General features: G+C 54.0%; 7 protein-coding genes across 7 annotated transcripts; 3 read left to right on the plus strand and 4 right to left on the minus strand.

Annotated features, from left to right (window-relative positions):
* Window positions 1-567: 567 nt before the first annotated feature.
* On the minus strand, window positions 568-1,658 carry B0H18DRAFT_1113619 (NAD(P)-binding protein; the record flags this gene model as incomplete). The annotated part of the gene is made up of 4 exons (XM_048032975.1): window positions 568-737; window positions 795-1,412; window positions 1,470-1,582; window positions 1,639-1,658. The coding sequence occupies 4 exons, from the start codon at window positions 1,656-1,658 to the stop codon at window positions 568-570; spliced, it is 921 nt and encodes a 306-aa protein (XP_047899552.1).
* Window positions 1,659-2,434: 776 nt separating this feature from the next.
* On the minus strand, window positions 2,435-3,771 carry B0H18DRAFT_972728 (uncharacterized protein). Its single transcript, XM_048043882.1, has 9 exons — window positions 3,694-3,771; window positions 3,525-3,637; window positions 3,390-3,469; window positions 3,241-3,333; window positions 3,091-3,185; window positions 2,826-3,037; window positions 2,564-2,796; window positions 2,530-2,535; window positions 2,435-2,507 (listed from the first exon to the last, which is right to left on the minus strand). Exons 1-7 carry the CDS (start codon window positions 3,711-3,713, stop codon window positions 2,720-2,722), a joined length of 690 nt encoding a protein of 229 aa, XP_047899553.1. The 5' UTR covers window positions 3,714-3,771; the 3' UTR covers window positions 2,435-2,507; window positions 2,530-2,535; window positions 2,564-2,719.
* Window positions 3,772-5,159: 1,388 nt separating this feature from the next.
* On the minus strand, window positions 5,160-6,562 carry B0H18DRAFT_972741 (acetoin reductase family protein). The gene is made up of 9 exons (XM_048043883.1): window positions 6,288-6,562; window positions 6,182-6,227; window positions 6,017-6,130; window positions 5,932-5,958; window positions 5,810-5,875; window positions 5,685-5,753; window positions 5,574-5,632; window positions 5,413-5,509; window positions 5,160-5,357 (listed from the first exon to the last, which is right to left on the minus strand). Exons 1-9 carry the CDS (start codon window positions 6,555-6,557, stop codon window positions 5,317-5,319), a joined length of 789 nt encoding a protein of 262 aa, XP_047899554.1. The 5' UTR covers window positions 6,558-6,562; the 3' UTR covers window positions 5,160-5,316.
* A 1,329-nt stretch (window positions 6,563-7,891) lies between these two features.
* Window positions 7,892-10,343, minus strand: B0H18DRAFT_1113622 (uncharacterized protein; the record flags this gene model as incomplete). Its single annotated transcript, XM_048032976.1, has 3 exons — window positions 7,892-8,515; window positions 8,587-8,773; window positions 8,833-10,343. The coding sequence occupies 3 exons, from the start codon at window positions 10,341-10,343 to the stop codon at window positions 7,892-7,894; spliced, it is 2,322 nt and encodes a 773-aa protein (XP_047899555.1).
* A 640-nt stretch (window positions 10,344-10,983) lies between these two features.
* B0H18DRAFT_972751 (uncharacterized protein) lies at window positions 10,984-12,079 on the plus strand. The gene is made up of 3 exons (XM_048043884.1): window positions 10,984-11,317; window positions 11,355-11,738; window positions 11,795-12,079. The coding sequence occupies exons 1-3, from the start codon at window positions 11,233-11,235 to the stop codon at window positions 11,869-11,871; spliced, it is 546 nt and encodes a 181-aa protein (XP_047899556.1). The 5' UTR covers window positions 10,984-11,232; the 3' UTR covers window positions 11,872-12,079.
* Window positions 12,080-12,776: 697 nt separating this feature from the next.
* Window positions 12,777-13,556, plus strand: B0H18DRAFT_1113624 (uncharacterized protein; the record flags this gene model as incomplete). The annotated part of the gene is made up of 4 exons (XM_048032977.1): window positions 12,777-12,819; window positions 12,874-13,365; window positions 13,426-13,496; window positions 13,545-13,556. 4 exons carry the CDS (start codon window positions 12,777-12,779, stop codon window positions 13,554-13,556), a joined length of 618 nt encoding a protein of 205 aa, XP_047899557.1.
* A 632-nt stretch (window positions 13,557-14,188) lies between these two features.
* Window positions 14,189-15,001, plus strand: B0H18DRAFT_972769 (uncharacterized protein). Its single transcript, XM_048043885.1, has 3 exons — window positions 14,189-14,731; window positions 14,798-14,868; window positions 14,917-15,001. The coding sequence occupies exons 1-3, from the start codon at window positions 14,278-14,280 to the stop codon at window positions 14,926-14,928; spliced, it is 537 nt and encodes a 178-aa protein (XP_047899558.1). The 5' UTR covers window positions 14,189-14,277; the 3' UTR covers window positions 14,929-15,001.
* The last annotated feature ends 201 nt before the right edge of the window (window positions 15,002-15,202 follow it).

Genomic DNA, 15,202 nt, shown 5'->3' on the forward strand with positions numbered 1-15,202 from the left:
TCGCAACCACTCAGCAGACTTACCGCAGACTGGAAAATGGCGTCGAGACCCTTGTCCACAGGAACCATTTTTTTCCCAGCGGAACCGAGGAGGAAGGTGGCCAAGGATGCCATTGACAAGACCTCGGATAGCAAATTTGGGGCAAGTATTGTCAAAGTCGAGCGTGAATGGATGAACGAATGCCTCGAGAGCCTCGAGACCAAGCGAGCAATGATTGAATTGCATGCACATTGCAGAAGATGAATTGAACACGTGACTTGACGATCGCGGCTGTGACGCTCATCCCAAGCAAATCCCAAGTTCCCAACCGCATCCCAACTTTCGATGGCCCAGCTCCTCCAGCCAGGCTCGAGCCCTCGAATCTTGTCAGCTGTGTGCACAGAATAGTGACTTGCTCAAGATAATTCAAGCCAATCAACAGCCTGCGCTCCAGCTAGCTACATGTTCCAATCCCCCCGACCTATTGTATCGACGTTGCCTAGATCGTCCTTCGCTCCTCCCCCGTTACAATTTCACCGATACTCGAAGGCCCGGATCTCGAATGTTCCTATTGAAGTATTGGCTCGATCAACGGATGAAATCTGACGAAACTGTCGCAGACCCAGCCGTTGCTTTCCACGCATTATAATAGATCTCCAGGTGGTCGACCAATCCGGCCTTACGCGGCTGCCATCCCAGAAGACTACGAGCGAGGTACGGACGGAGTAGTAGCGTCGTGGTGATAGCCTTCTCAAAGACTGGGTACGTTTGATATATGGTCAGTTGCAATCCGGTGAAGAGGCCAGTTAACGTACGGTTCGTAGGCTGAATGTATTCATAACCCTGGGCACCAGATACCTCCACGAGCTTCTGCAGGACGTCATCAACGCTCTCAGTGAAGTCGTTTGCCGCGTCGAAGAGCAATCCTCCAACGATGGCTGATTTTTCGGCAGCCAGGCGGTACAACTCTCCGAGATCGTCTTGATGAATGAGTGCGTAGCGACCTCCCGGCGCGCCAAACCATTTCACCTTCCCTTCATCTGCTGTCTTGAAAAGCATGCCCAGGATGGATGCCGAGCGACCATACAAGAGCGCAGGGCGGATCACTATGCCATTCAGCACCGGATTCGTGACCACCTTCTGCTCGAGCGTCGGCCTCCACGCCACGAGGTCCACAGACTGGGTGATCGGCGTTGTGTCACTAATGACATCTTTGCGGTTTTCACCATGTACCCACGACCCCGAAGTATAGATGTATGCGAGCTTCGGGGCATGGGGCGGGCGGTACTGCTTGACAGCCTCCGTGACGGCGGCGAGGAGCTTCTCTGAGAGGACGTTGACCTCGCCGCTTATCGCCTCAATCACCACATCCAGGGTCGCGACCATCGGCAACCAGATGGAGGGGTTGTCGATGGGTGCGACGATAGGGATGACTGCGACAGCGGTCGGTTTTAGTGCGGACAGGAGCCAGTGGTTGGCTGAGCACTCACTTTCCTCTGCTGCCAACGTCCTCACCTTACTGTCCGAGCGCGTTACACCATAGACGATGTGACCGGCGCGCACTAAGGCCTGCGAGATTGGCAACCCAATGAAGCCGGATGCGCTAGAGGTTCAGTGCTTCAGTATACATCGTCGAGACAGAAGATGGCACTGACTTACCCTATGATGAGGACCTTCATACTTTTCAGTCGTGAGAGGAAGTCTGAGCAGGTCTGCAAGGGACCGCGAAGGGCTATATAAACCCCAGCCTCCTATATCGCTTCTCTTCCCTGAGCATCCTGGTTTGGAACCTCTTACTCATCATCTCTAATTCCGCAGCTATGTGCGTGAGTCTGATGAACTCAAATCTACTCTGAATGAGCTCCGTATAGACACAGAGGTTCGCACGAATCCGCATAGCTTACTCATGCCCACAAGGAAATTGTTATCCGTACGGTGTGGCGTCCGCAGACTTCGCGGTGATGATTGCTAATGAAGTTTCGCGCAGACCTCGTCGAGCAGTCGGAACAGACTCAAAGAACCTCGAAATCAGCATCATATTGACATCTCAAAGTATCGACGACGATGCGATCGACAGCCCCTCACCAGCCTTCCAGGCCTTGTAATAGATTTGAAGACTATCGAGCAAACCGGGATTGCGCAGGTACCAAGTCAATCGGTGGGCGGTTGAGCGGACACACATCCTCTAAGACTCTTCGGCAGCGAGTGACTGCGTCTTCTCTGAAGATGAGTCACCCCATAGACTATGTGGCCGTCGCGGATCAAAGCATGTACGATCCACTCGGCAGATCCTGACGCCCTGTCAATGGCACTGGCAGGTTACTGCGCGCTGTCGACGAGCAAACTACGCGGACAGGCCTAGTGACGGAACTCTCTTGGTGTTGGGCGTTCTAGGCTCTTTGTTGAGTGCTTATGACTCATGAGGTGAGTGATGACCAATGCTCTTAGCTCCCTACTACAATAGCTGAAGATAGCTTATGGTGGACGGACGCAGCCATGACTCTCAGGATCCCACATTTACGGCGCGCCTGGTAAGCATGGGCTACCGACGCACATCCGTGCGTACTTACGTGCTCACAAGCATTCAAGAGCCAGGTGCTCGACACGAACACGCATCGCAAGGCCAGTCCATACATTCAATCAGCGAATATTTGACACATCTGAACGAATTTCGATCTACAAACCCTCGCTGCCTTCCACGCATCATAATAGATGCCTAGATGGTCGACAAGACCAGCCTTCATGGCTGCCAACCAAGTAGGCTGCGAGCCAAGTACGGGCGGAGCAGGGAAGTCGTGGACAATGCGATCTCGTACACTGACAGTGGTCTTTCAGCGACTTGGTACGTAGCACTGTTCGAACGGACTCACAGTTGCTAGGCTCAATGTACTCGAATGGTCCCTTGGCCCCGGAGACTTCCAGCAGCTTGTGCAAAACGTCGTCGGCGTTCTCCGTGAAGTCGTTCGCGGCATCGAAGATCTGCCCTGCTGCGATGGCGGACTTCTCTGAAGCGAGCAGGTACATCTCCGCGAGGTCGTCGCAGTGGATGAGCGCATATCTTCCACCAGGTCGTCCATACCACGCAACTTTCCCACCATAGGCTTCTTGAACAGCGGGGCGAGGAGCGATCCCGAGCGGCCATACAGGAGCGCAGGGCGAATGACGATCCCGTTGAGGACCGGATTGCGAATGACGCGCTGCTCCTGCTCCGCCGCCAAGCGACTACTCAGCGGGGCTCGTGAGCGGCGTGGTATCGGTCACGATGTCTTTGCGGTTTTCGCCGTGCACCCATGTACCGGAGGTGTAGATGTAGGTCAGTTTAGGTGCGTGCGCGGGGCGGTACTTCTGCGCGGCCTCGGTGTCGCGTTCAGAAGTGTATCGGAGAGCGTCCTGATATCCATGCCCCCAACGGCATCGATGATCACATCGAGCGTCGCGACCATGGTCAGCCAGGCGGATGGATTAGATGTCTCGCCGATGACAGGAATAACTGGTCAGATATTGGGGTTAGGACTAAGGGGCTGATAGTTTTGGCAGATGCTCACTTTCTTCGGCGGCAAGTTGTTTGGCCTTTTGCTGAGAGCGTGTCAGACCGTACACAATGTGTCCTGCGCGGACAAATGCCTGGGCAATGGGGAGCCCGATGAATCCAGAAGCACTATCATGGGAATATGAACAATTGGAGAACACGTCGCAGATCAAAAGGTGACGTACCCAAGGACGAGAACACGCATGATGTGAGTTGAGTCAATGTACTGAAGGGCACGTTAGAGCAGGAAATGTGAAGTAGTCTTCGGAAGAGTCGTGGCGACAGCTGGGGTATTTATGCCAGAGGCTCGATGCCCGATGCGAGACCATGTCATCCTCCGTATGGTAGCGTCCGATTATGGCTGATCAAGCTTCGGACATACTGTACTTGAGCTGTGCTATGTACATACGAATAACACGTCTTGAACATCAGTGGGCCCATGTGGGACCAATGGACGTACGACGCGGCGCGCGAGATTGAGTAACCCACATAATCCTCCGTTCAGCTCGCCTTCGACTCCAGATGTGGGGCGCAATTTGACCCTCAGGCTCGAGCGAACCTCCGCGTCGGACCGGTCCCGAAGGACTAAGGCCAAGGTCTTGGTCAATCGACGGGGTATCGCGCAGCGCGCTGGCAAGTATTAGTGGGTTCAAACATCGGTATTGTTACTCTATGAGCTCTCTGTGGCGAGGCACTCACGACCCACAGCTGCACAATGACTTACCAGCGTACTGGCCAATAGTAGTACCATGGTCGGCTATGACTGGGATTTAGATGGCACGGGCTTCAATGAGGGTCTCAGTGCGTTCCGGTTCCGTGTATTGCCTCACGACCCACCAGAAGACCGATACACCTCAGGCCTCCAGGCCTCAAGCTTTGTGCCGGCTACTCTGGCGATATCTACCCTATCCCTCGATGGCCACGACCCCTTCATACCGTCGATATCTGACAAGCTGACTGCGCAGTCCCTAGGATATACTATATCGGTCAGGATCTCGTCCACCCTAGGTAGTCGGTCATTCGAGTCCCATTCACCATCACCCTTCTATAGCTATGAAATAAATTGTATAATGTATCTATATATCTCTTTACTACTTCTACACAATTTGAAGCCAATCCACTGAGAACTAGAGCAGGAAAAATCATCCTGTGTGATGATACCCATTTTTGGTAAGCAGTGGCTTGGTATCCCGGACCCCTCATCCATGACTAGGTATCTCACCCGGATTCTGACGCATCACAGTCTAGAAACAATCACACACACATATTTGAATATATTTTCATGAATTATGGCCCACGCAGATGGGTCCTGCTATGTAGTGAGCATTTCCGATGGTGTGGCCGACTTCCTAGTCGGCCAGTTTGCTATACTCTCACAACGAAAAGGCTCTGCCATTCTCCACACAGTGGGCGTATATTTTTAGTATTTTCTCATATTCTTCGGATGTCTTAACATGACCATTCACAAGACCTAGGTGATTACAGCACTCATAGAGCAAGGAGGGCTCGTGGAGTGCTAGGTGGCCGAGACCGGCCGATATAGTATAATAATACGATGATATGTGATGGCAGGGACCCTAGTACTTAGCGTGAATGCAAATGCAAGGAACGTGATTAGATTCCATATAATTGCACGACACGCACTACACGATGGCGATGAGTGCGCACACAGGAAGCTACAATTATCCATGCATCGCGAAGGATGCCCCGTGCTCTGAGTCTTAGTAAATAGAAGACAGCATAGTATGTGTAAATATGAAGTTTATGTAGTGTTGAATACCGAACATCGACCATACCATCTGTGAAGTTTAACTGAGGTTAACGCCTCCGTCCATGACAATGGATTGTCCTAAGTTAGTAGTAAACGTCAGCCTTTACGCTTCATCGCGAATCAAACGAAGTACCTGTGATGAAATGGGCCTCAGGCTTTGACAGATATGACACTAGACTGGCGACGGTGTCGCCGGATGAATGAGGGCCATCTGCTGCTATGCCGCAGACCTGCGAAATTCCGAGGAAGCCAGATTAGAGCGAGGTCGACAGCAATAGGGTGTCATCTGCTCACATGCTTTGTGAATGCCCCGTGAGTGCCCCCATATTGTTTGTCTAGAACGTCAATGTTGGCTATTGGTGCTGTCAGCGCGGGCAAAAGGGATAATTTGTGGGCTGGTCTTACTCATTGGTGTCAAGATCACCCCTGGCGCATACGTGTTGACTGTAATCTTGTGGGGAGCGAGCTCGATAGCTGGGCATATGACGTTAAGCACTGTAAGTAAGAATACATGATACAAATGCACTCACCAAGGCACTGTGTGAGGCCTCGGATCGCAAACTTCGTTGCAACATACGCGGCGACCTCGGGACCACCTATCAGAATTTGACTTCAGAAGATTGCGGCACTCAGTAATGTGATGCCTTCATACCCTTCTTTCCGAGTATGGACGATGCCCCTAGGAACACCGTTTGAATTGAGACTTGAGATCACAGTTGTAATGAAACTTTGCCTACCGAGGATTCTCCCTCCCTCTCCTTGTTTGATCATCTGGCGGGCAGCGTACTTGTAGCAGAGCATTGCACTAGCTAGGTTGATGTCCATGCAGTGGTTCCAGTCCTTCAATGTCACTGTAAGCTGCCAATGAGAGCCGATCGCTTCATAAATGTGTCTGCTCTTACTATCAACTACCCGAGACACGACGGCGGTGCCAGCGTTCGCCACCATCTAGGACATCGAGGTCAGCACATGCATCCTTCAGAAGGACACTCCATAATCGATACTTACGACGTCAAGTCTCCCAAGCACCTCTACTGTCTTCTCGACCATGCCTTTGACGATTTCTTCGTCCGAGACGTCGCCTACGATTGGGAGTGCCTTGCGACCCTTTGCTCGGATTTCTTCGGCGACTACTTCGAGCTCTGCGGCATTGCGCGAGTTGATTGCCACATCCAGACCGTCGTCTGCGAGCCGCAATGCGATGTCGCGCCCGATGCCCTTCGAGGCACCGGTAACGATCGCGACCCGGGATACTGTGTGGTTGGCGTATCCGTTCATGGCTTGCTGTTTGTGTCTAAGATGTTCAAAGGGGTCTGGTGTGGATGAGTATAGCGAAAAGGACCAATGCCAGAGTTTTTATACAACTCGAGGGGCGTTTAAAATACCGCGGCCCAACTTCAGTCGTCGGTGTATACAGCGGAGGCCGCACCGCAACCCTCGTCTATTCCAGATACGGCCCAGCCAGCCTCGGGAAGAAGATTTAGTTACGCACATAGTGGATAGATTCGACGACCTTCGACAGGCGCAGTCGTGCAGGAAGAATGGGCGTCAGCGTATCCCCTAGAGCGTTCCTGCTCACGGTCGGAAGGAAGCCAATGAAACTTTGCCTGTTGTGCGAGGCTATGATGCCGCATCAATCGCAAGAGACACATACAATACCCAATCCGGAATGAGGAGCCGCGGGGTCGACGGGTGCATCATTGTCATCTGTAGCATAGTCATCCAAAGACACCAAGTTTAGCGAGGGTCTCACCCTGCAGCAACCCGAGCACGCACCATGAATTGGCCGAGATGCTACCGACTGGACGTACTGTCGATTATCGAGTGATTAGAAAGAAGCATCACACACCCTGGAGCTGAACTTGCAGAACCTGGGCCGTATATGCTGTTATCATAATGGGCAAGGCCTGGCAGTGTAGTGCTGCTGCCGCAGACACTAGCGACATAGCACTTGACTGCAGTCATATTTTCCCTCGGGGGCCCTTGGTCTACTGTTGGATGAGACGCCAGCTAGATGATTAGTGCTTGTGTCCCTAGCCACTGAACTTAGAATGGTACCGTCGACATGAGTGAGGATCTAGACACAGTAGTACCTCCGGAGCGCCTGAGCTCTATATTGGTATCGAACGCACAGCATGTGCCCGCACTGTACGGCTGAATCGCCGGAAGGTGGTGGACGTAATAGGAGACAGCGTAGGAAATCCGAGGAGTGGGCGAAGAAGATACTGAAGGTGAGTGTACCTCCGAGGCCTTACCAATCCGGAGGCGGCTCGCGGACACTCATGAGCGCCAGACATTGTATACACAGCAGGGGACACAAAGACATCTTATGCAAGATTCACTTAACGATAGGATGAGTATATACCATGTCTTGGACTATTAGATGCTATGGAATGGTCAGTCGACACTGTGTGAAGTTTGTCATTCATACTCACCTGTAGATATTGATGTTCCTCCGACTAACAATCGAACTAAAGCGTACGAACTGAAGGAATGTTTAGTCAGAGTGGGGCAGCTTCGACGAGAAGATCTCACCAATTTACCTTCGTATAACAATTAAACCCAAGGACTCATCCCTTGACCTCGCTGTTCCGACCTTCACGGCCTCGTCTTCAGCTCTCATCGTCGTCCTCGCCATCGTCGTCGTAGGATCTTTTGCGTTTCCGTCGGGGCCTTTGCCATACTTCCGGAGGAGGCGTGCCTGCTAATTCTGTCCACAGGCTCTCTTCATACGCCTCCTCTAGTATGCGATCATATTCATCAAGCTGTTCTTCGTCAAGCAGCTCCTCTACGAGCGCATCGGCGTCTGTTTCCTCGGACATGAGGTCCTCTTCAGCCGGAGGTTCGGTGGAAGCGGAGGATGCTGGCCAGGGCATGTACAAAGAGACGAACAGTGAGCGGGGAACGCCGCTTGCTGAAGGCAGGGTCTCTGCTGCTGGGAAATGAACCACGGGAGGGACAATGGCGCGATTCAGTGGAAACCGGAGAGGGTCAAATACTTCCTCTTCCTCCTCCTCCTCCTCCTCCAATTGTTCTACCTCGTCGACTTGGCCCTCATCGTCGGCCTCGCCGTCGGAACAGGCATCTCCTCCATCGTCTGGTTCTTCATATGCATCGTCAAAGTCATCCTCTACCAGGCCGAGACGCGTGAGCAGTTTGTCGAAGTGCTCCTTCTTGGTGATGTTCTCGCAACCCAACAACGTCAGCGCTTGTTCAACGTGGACGTGAGATATGCGCTGTGAAGTGGCGGCAATGGGTAGGTCAGGAAATGCACCGGTTCGTCAGATGGCTGCGCTTGTTTACTTACATCGAACTTCCCCAAGCGCCATCCTTTGGTGTTTCTCTTGGACGCCCGCTCCTGTTCCCTCATGACGATTACGTGGTGAATCAGTTCCGTCATGAAATGCGACACGTGTGCGTTAAGCAGCCTGATCACGTCTGAGGCGATCTGCGAGGATATGGTGGAGTCGATGTCGTGAAGGCGGTTATATAATCTGCGGGACGATGAACGGTCAGGGCTTGTCGGTACCGCGACTGTTCCCAGGACACGTACCGCATAAGTCTGGCCAAGCCCTTGAGATTCAACACTCCAACGTACTCCTCCTGCAGCTTGTCTGCATCTAGACCTATCTCTCTCAGCTTCTTGAGGAGCTTGTACGGAAGCCTCGGGCCAGAGACGTGCGGTTGGCGAGTACGACTCTTGTGGGCCGGTTCCGGGGACGTTCGACCACTCCCTACGTCCTGCTCTTCGGCAATCGCATCTGGTTCACCGGTACTCTCAGCACTGGAAGCGTGCTGCGAGGTGCGGCTCGTGGGCTTCGCATTCGCGCCAAATCCTCTGAGGACTTTCGCTGCGCGCTTCCGACCCGGCTTCAGCCTGGGAGTTGTGGATATAACACCCCCTCCACGAGCTTGCGCTCGCTTCTTCCTCATGTGGAGCCTCTTCTGAAATTGACGGCGTGCAGTGGCGAGCTCGGATTGGAATTCGGGCCTAGCTGCTGCCGAACTGGCGCGGCTGATAGGTTCGCTGGACGACTGCGGGAGAGATGCAGGGCGAAACGGAGGCGTGCAAGGGCGGAATTGATGATGCGGGAGCGTGTGTGCTGGTACTGCTGGGGAACGACTATGGTCGTCGGGAACTGACGATGTGGGAACACTTGCGCCGTCGGTGTTGAGAGCCGCAGATTGCGAGTCCTGTGGTTGGCTACGAAGAATTGGATCAATCATCTCTTCGTCGGGAGGTGTGGCCGCAACCAGCCCTGTATCGGCTTGAGACGCCTTGGTTGTCGTAGTATTGTCATGGATGTCGAGGGGCGTTGTCTGCGCTTCCCGCTCTGTATCGTCAGGTTCCGCGCTAGCCTCGCTCTCCATCCCCAAACACGCCTCGTCCTCCTCCCTCAGGACTCGGTTCATCGCCTCGAGAGTGGCGAAGTCCAGCGCGCGCAGAGTATCTTCGACCTTCCACTCCTCCTTCCGCTCCCCCAGCCACTGCTTGTATTCCTTCTTCCTATGCCTGACATCCTCTCTGTAATGTTCATTCGTCTCGGACTTCGCCTGGCCTCTCCGCGCGCGCATCGCTTTCTCGCGATCTTCCAGCTCCTCTTGTCTTGCCTCCTCCAGTTCCCGACTCTCCCATCGAGGCTCTGCGGCGAGGATAGGCTGCGCCTTCTGGTCCTCCAGAGTAACGAGGGCGTCGGAGACTTCCATGGCGGTAACGAAGTCCTTTCGTAACACAGGCCCATCCGCGCGCGTGGCGCTTTCCAGAAGCTGAAGATACAGACATACGTCCACCACGCTTTTCGTCCTGACCTCCTCCGCTATCAAGTCTGGTCTGAGACGCGAGTGAATAGTGAGCGCGTGGAAGAAGGTGTCCTTCTCGGCACTCGTCCAATACGCGCCGGGCGGGAAAAATGAGGGAGGAAGCCGGCCGCTTCTGTCTTTGCCTGACAGGTGCGCCCGGACATGGTTGAGGTGCTTGGAGAAATGCGAAAGGTAGGTAGAGTCGACTGATGTGTCGCCGTCATTCCCAACACTCGGTTCTGGAGTCGACGCAGCGCTGGTCATACGCCAATAGCTATGTGGCTGTATTGAGGAATCTGGACATTCTTTAGTACTGCGTAACGCTGGACGACACGTTTCGTTCCCGACGACACAGGCTTAGCAAGGAACGCAAGGCTGTGGGGCTGCATGCGATCGCGACATGGTCGAAACCCGGCCGATGTCAGATGAACCACACACCTCAGCTAGAAGAACGTTGTCCCGACGTCCGCAGTGTGTTCAAGTCTCCAGCCACATCAAGGGCGAGAAATAACCTTGGAAATATTAGACATACTTAGAAAGGGGAACTCTGGATAGAATTCCTACTTGCCAGGAAATTGAAAGGGAGTAGATGCTTCCAAGGCAAGGCCGCAAAACGATCCTGCACAAACGCAACAAGTTGAACAACGACAAGTGCAACGGATTTATACAGGCGCCCGTGTGAACGTTCGCGGAGAAAGAATTTCCGAGAAAGGTAACTACCAACCTGCACGCGTCGCTCAGTGGATGTCCAGAATTAGAAGGTGGTGTGTTGGGGCCGTCGTCCGAATCCTGGCTCCAGTATTGCCCATCGCCCGCTCCAGCATGATGCTCCATTTGTGTTGGCATTTTTCGGCAAGTAGCTCGTCATTTGTGTCTCTTCTGGCACAAGACATGCAAACTGCCCGTCCTCCTCGCCCAGACAGCTCAAAACCACGTGCAATGAACACATATGAGGTGCGTCATGGAGTGTTCACCATCGTCACCACTTGTGGGTCCCATTACATCATGTGGACGATGCACACTCCTCGCCGAGATCTTCACGACCTATATAAGTTAGCTTGCACGAAGGATGGCTGCCACTTTACCAATTGACGACTCGTCTGAACTCATCGACCTTCCACAACTTTCATTCTCTCATTAACGACCTATCACAATGTCCGCCGCATATGGTAACCCCCGCGAGGCAACGATGCCCGTGAAACCTGGAACAACGACCGTAAGTAACTTCTTGCCATTGGGTACGTGTTTGTGCAGTCGCTGACTGCTCATGGGTAGCGAACAACTACGGGACTCAACAACAGAACTCTGCCGGTGCCCAGCCCGGCATCCAGCCAGGGTTTGAGGACCGTGGCGTCGAGCGCCGTGAAGGCGCTTGGGACAACAACGCTCCCCAAGGCGCACAGTGGACCGCTGGCCACGGTGACAGCCTAGGTAGCACTGGCTACGAGGGCAATACCACCGACAGCAATGTACCCGGTACTGCTGGCTGGCAGCAGAGCAACAACTCCGAGTCTGGAGGTTACGACGACCAGAGGTCAGGCCGCAACCAGAGGTCCGGCGACTACCAGAGTTCCGGCGACTATCAGAGCTCCGGCGACTACCAGGGTTCCGGCGACAACCAAAGCACTGGTCACCCGTCGGTAGGGCAGCGCGTGAAGGGTACGTAGAAATCACCCCCTTTCTCATACGCATACAACACTAACGTTGTCCTAAAGGTACCGCCGAGAAGGTGGCCGGCAAGGTGACTGGAAACACCGGCAGACAGGAGCGCGGCGAGCAGCGTAGGGTATGAACGTCAATGTCCTTCAGGATTGCCAATCTCTAACTCGCTCACTAGGAGGACTATTAAACGCGCCAGTGGCGTAGCCGACGGCCTCGCCGATGTTCGTCTAGTCTTGTAGAAGTACTGTATCATTCAAGGAAATAAATTGTACACTAGCAGCTGTGGTATTAAACATCATGCACGCCGGCTTTACGAGAAGCCAGTCTGGATCATCCGAACATAAGCAGTGTACAACCAGCCGCGTCCACAGCCACTTATGTGCTTGGACACCTTAAATGTATATATTCGTGGCATATGGTAAGGTTATGCACAAGGGAAAGATCGAAGGCCTCAGTTGGGCCTGAGGCCTTCATGACCAGGGCCAGGTTTCGTGACGTATGAGCTAGATGGTCGATGATTCATTGGACAAATTCACCGTACCGACGCGAGGGCGCAGCGTCTCTCTTCGTGACGTCGTGCGGTGATTGCTATGAGCAGTATGACGACGCCCGCTCCAGCTGCTTGCTGCGCGTAACGCCAAGTTCAGACATTTGAGTCAGCGTGGAGGCATTTCACCGCTTGCTGTTGCAAGTCTGAGTCCCAGCCCAAGGTCTTCCCTGCCATCTATCGGCGAAAGCACGCCACAAGAGGAGCACCGCAGTAGGAAAATACACTAAGCACGATGCGGCCTTGACTAGAGCAAGTCTATTCAAGCTGTCACTCGATGACGAGTGTTGGAATTGAGCACAAGGTCCTGACACGAGCACCATCTCAGTGCGAACCTTGGATGCAGTGCTCACATGTGCGCTGACCGGTCTAGGTACTGGGGGCTATAAAACACTGGCTTCATTCACGCCAGAGTTCCCCACTAACCACGACTCACCGACATTCGCATACCCCTTAAACCATCATCCTCTTCGACACAAGAAACAATCATGGACAGCTACGGAAACCAAAACAACAACGGGGGCGACAGCGGTAAGCAAGCATCACGCGTGCTTGGGCATACACGTCCTGAGCATTGTGTTGTAGCCATCAACTTCGGTTCCAACGGTGGTGGTCGCGGTGGCCGTGATCAGGGCATGGGCGGACAAGGTGACCAAGGCTTTGGCGGTGCACAAGGTGACCAAGGCTTGGGCGGCGCGCAGGGCGGCCAGGGCTACGGTGACGCGCAGGGTGGTCAGGGCCTTGGTGGCGGGCAGGGTGGCCAGGGCTATGGCGGCGGGCAGGGTGGCCAGGGCTACGGCGGTGCACAGGGTGGCCAAGGCTACGGCGGTGCACAGGGCGGCCAAGGCTTTGACCAGAACCAAGGTGCTCAAGGCCAGGGGGGTCAAGGAGACGGCTTCCAGGACCAGGGGAACCAAGGCGGTGGGGCGTACGGCGGAGGAGCGCAGAGTGGCAATGGCGCCGGACAAGATAACTTCTCGGGCAGCCAGGGCGGTAACACAGACCCGGGTAACCAGTACGGCGGCAGTGGTCCTGGCGGGAATGGTGGCAAGCCATCAATGACCCAGCGTGTTGAGGGTGCGTTCTAGTATGCGACTGCAATTAACCAAGGGAGCTAGGACTCACGCATGAGCACAGGCACTGTGGAGAAGATAGCTGGCAAGGTCACCCGGAACCCAGGCATGGTCGTGCGTGGCGAAGAGAAGAAGGTACGCGCAGTACGCTCACGACATTAACACTGTGCTCACCATTCATAGGAGGGATACTAAATACCCCGTCTTCTCGGATCTTGCGGAAGTGCTTGAAAGACGTTGTATAACATGAAGTCTGTAGCGTAACTGTAACATATTGTCTTCGACCAAATGATACCTGCACGAGGATTGTTGCACAAGCGCATAGTGCCGTCACGGTTGCAATTGAAAAAGTTCTGGGTGAGCTTATAGAGGACAAACAGTACTTCGGCACTGAGCAATAAGGATGAAAGTCAAGTGTCACTCCCTCTGCCACAGGAAGCAAACAATGGCAAACCAATTATTGGGCTCACCAACGACCGGCCACACATCTAGGGCAACCCATCATGTACGTACTTGACCATAAGTCCCAGCCCCGAATCTTACCTGTCATCCATTGGCGAACGTTTGAACCTACGCCATGAGAGGAGGACCGAACTTGGAGAATGCTCTGCGCGGTTTGACACTAAATCAGTCCGTCTGCTGCTGCCCGATGACGAAAGTTGGATACCTAACGCCATGCCCTGACACGAGCGCCACTTCGGTATGCATGTGAGCCTTGACGGAAGGCAGCCTGCACGTCCACGGGCCTACGCACCTGGGAATATAAAAGACTGGCTGCGCTGATCCTCAGTCCCCACTACTCACGACCCACTCGTAAACACACACCTGAATCTTCATCCCCATTGACGAAAGAAACAAGCAATATGGCGGACACCTACCCAAACCAGGACCGGAACAACGACCGTAAGCAGGCATCATGCTTAATACTTGGCGTGCACGTCTTGAGTCTTGCGTTCTAGCCAACAACTTCGGTACTAGCGGTGGTCGCAGCGACCAATTCGACCGCGAGCGGGGTTTCGACCGTGACCAAGGCTTCGGGCGCGATCAAGGTCGTGACCAGGGCTTTGGCGGTGGCCAGGTCGACCAAGGGATCGACCAAAATCAGGGCTTCCAGGACCAGGGAGCGCAGAGCCAGGGCTTCCGCGACCAGGGCGTACGCGACCAAGGCTTCGGAGGCAGGGGAGATGGCCTCCAGGACCAAGGCTACCAGGGCGACGGCGCATATGGTGGAGGAGCGCAGGGTGGCTATGGCGGTTCTGGTCAGGACAACTTCGCGGGCGACCGGGGCGACAACGCGTACCAAGGTGACCAGTTCGGCGGCGGTCCCGGCGGTAAGGCTAGCAAACCATCGTTGACCCAGCGGCTTGAGGGTGGGTTACTCTCGGACTGCTGTATGAACAGACCAAAAGAACTGACTCACCGACGCAACCGCACAGGCGATGTGGAGAAGGTGGCCGGCAAGGTCACCCGGAACCCAGGCATGGTCGTGCGCGGCGAAGAGAAGAAGGTACGCAGAATCTGTTCGCTGTATGGACACTTTGCTTACCGTTGGCAGGAGGGATACTGAGCATCGTTGCCTTGTCGAATCGGCCCACCACTCCGATGAGAAGGAAAGCTTTGCCCTGATGGACGTTGTATGAAGTTTGTACGCAACTGTAACATAGTCTTTCCTGGATTCTGTAAGATGAACAGAATTCATCGCTCTGGCAGCCGTTGGATCGAGTACCTATAGTAAGTGTGTCGTCGCGAGAACAACTCAGTGAGAGGAAGATCCAGTGGACTCCAGTGTGAAGTGCGCCGTTCTATGTAAGTACTACTGTAAGTTGCCCAGCCTGCGCTTT

This window comes from Fomitopsis serialis (genome assembly GCF_022376445.1).
Source record: "Fomitopsis serialis strain Sig1Antser10 chromosome Unknown B0H18scaffold_3, whole genome shotgun sequence".
Classification (NCBI taxonomy): domain Eukaryota; kingdom Fungi; phylum Basidiomycota; class Agaricomycetes; order Polyporales; family Fomitopsidaceae; genus Fomitopsis; species Fomitopsis serialis.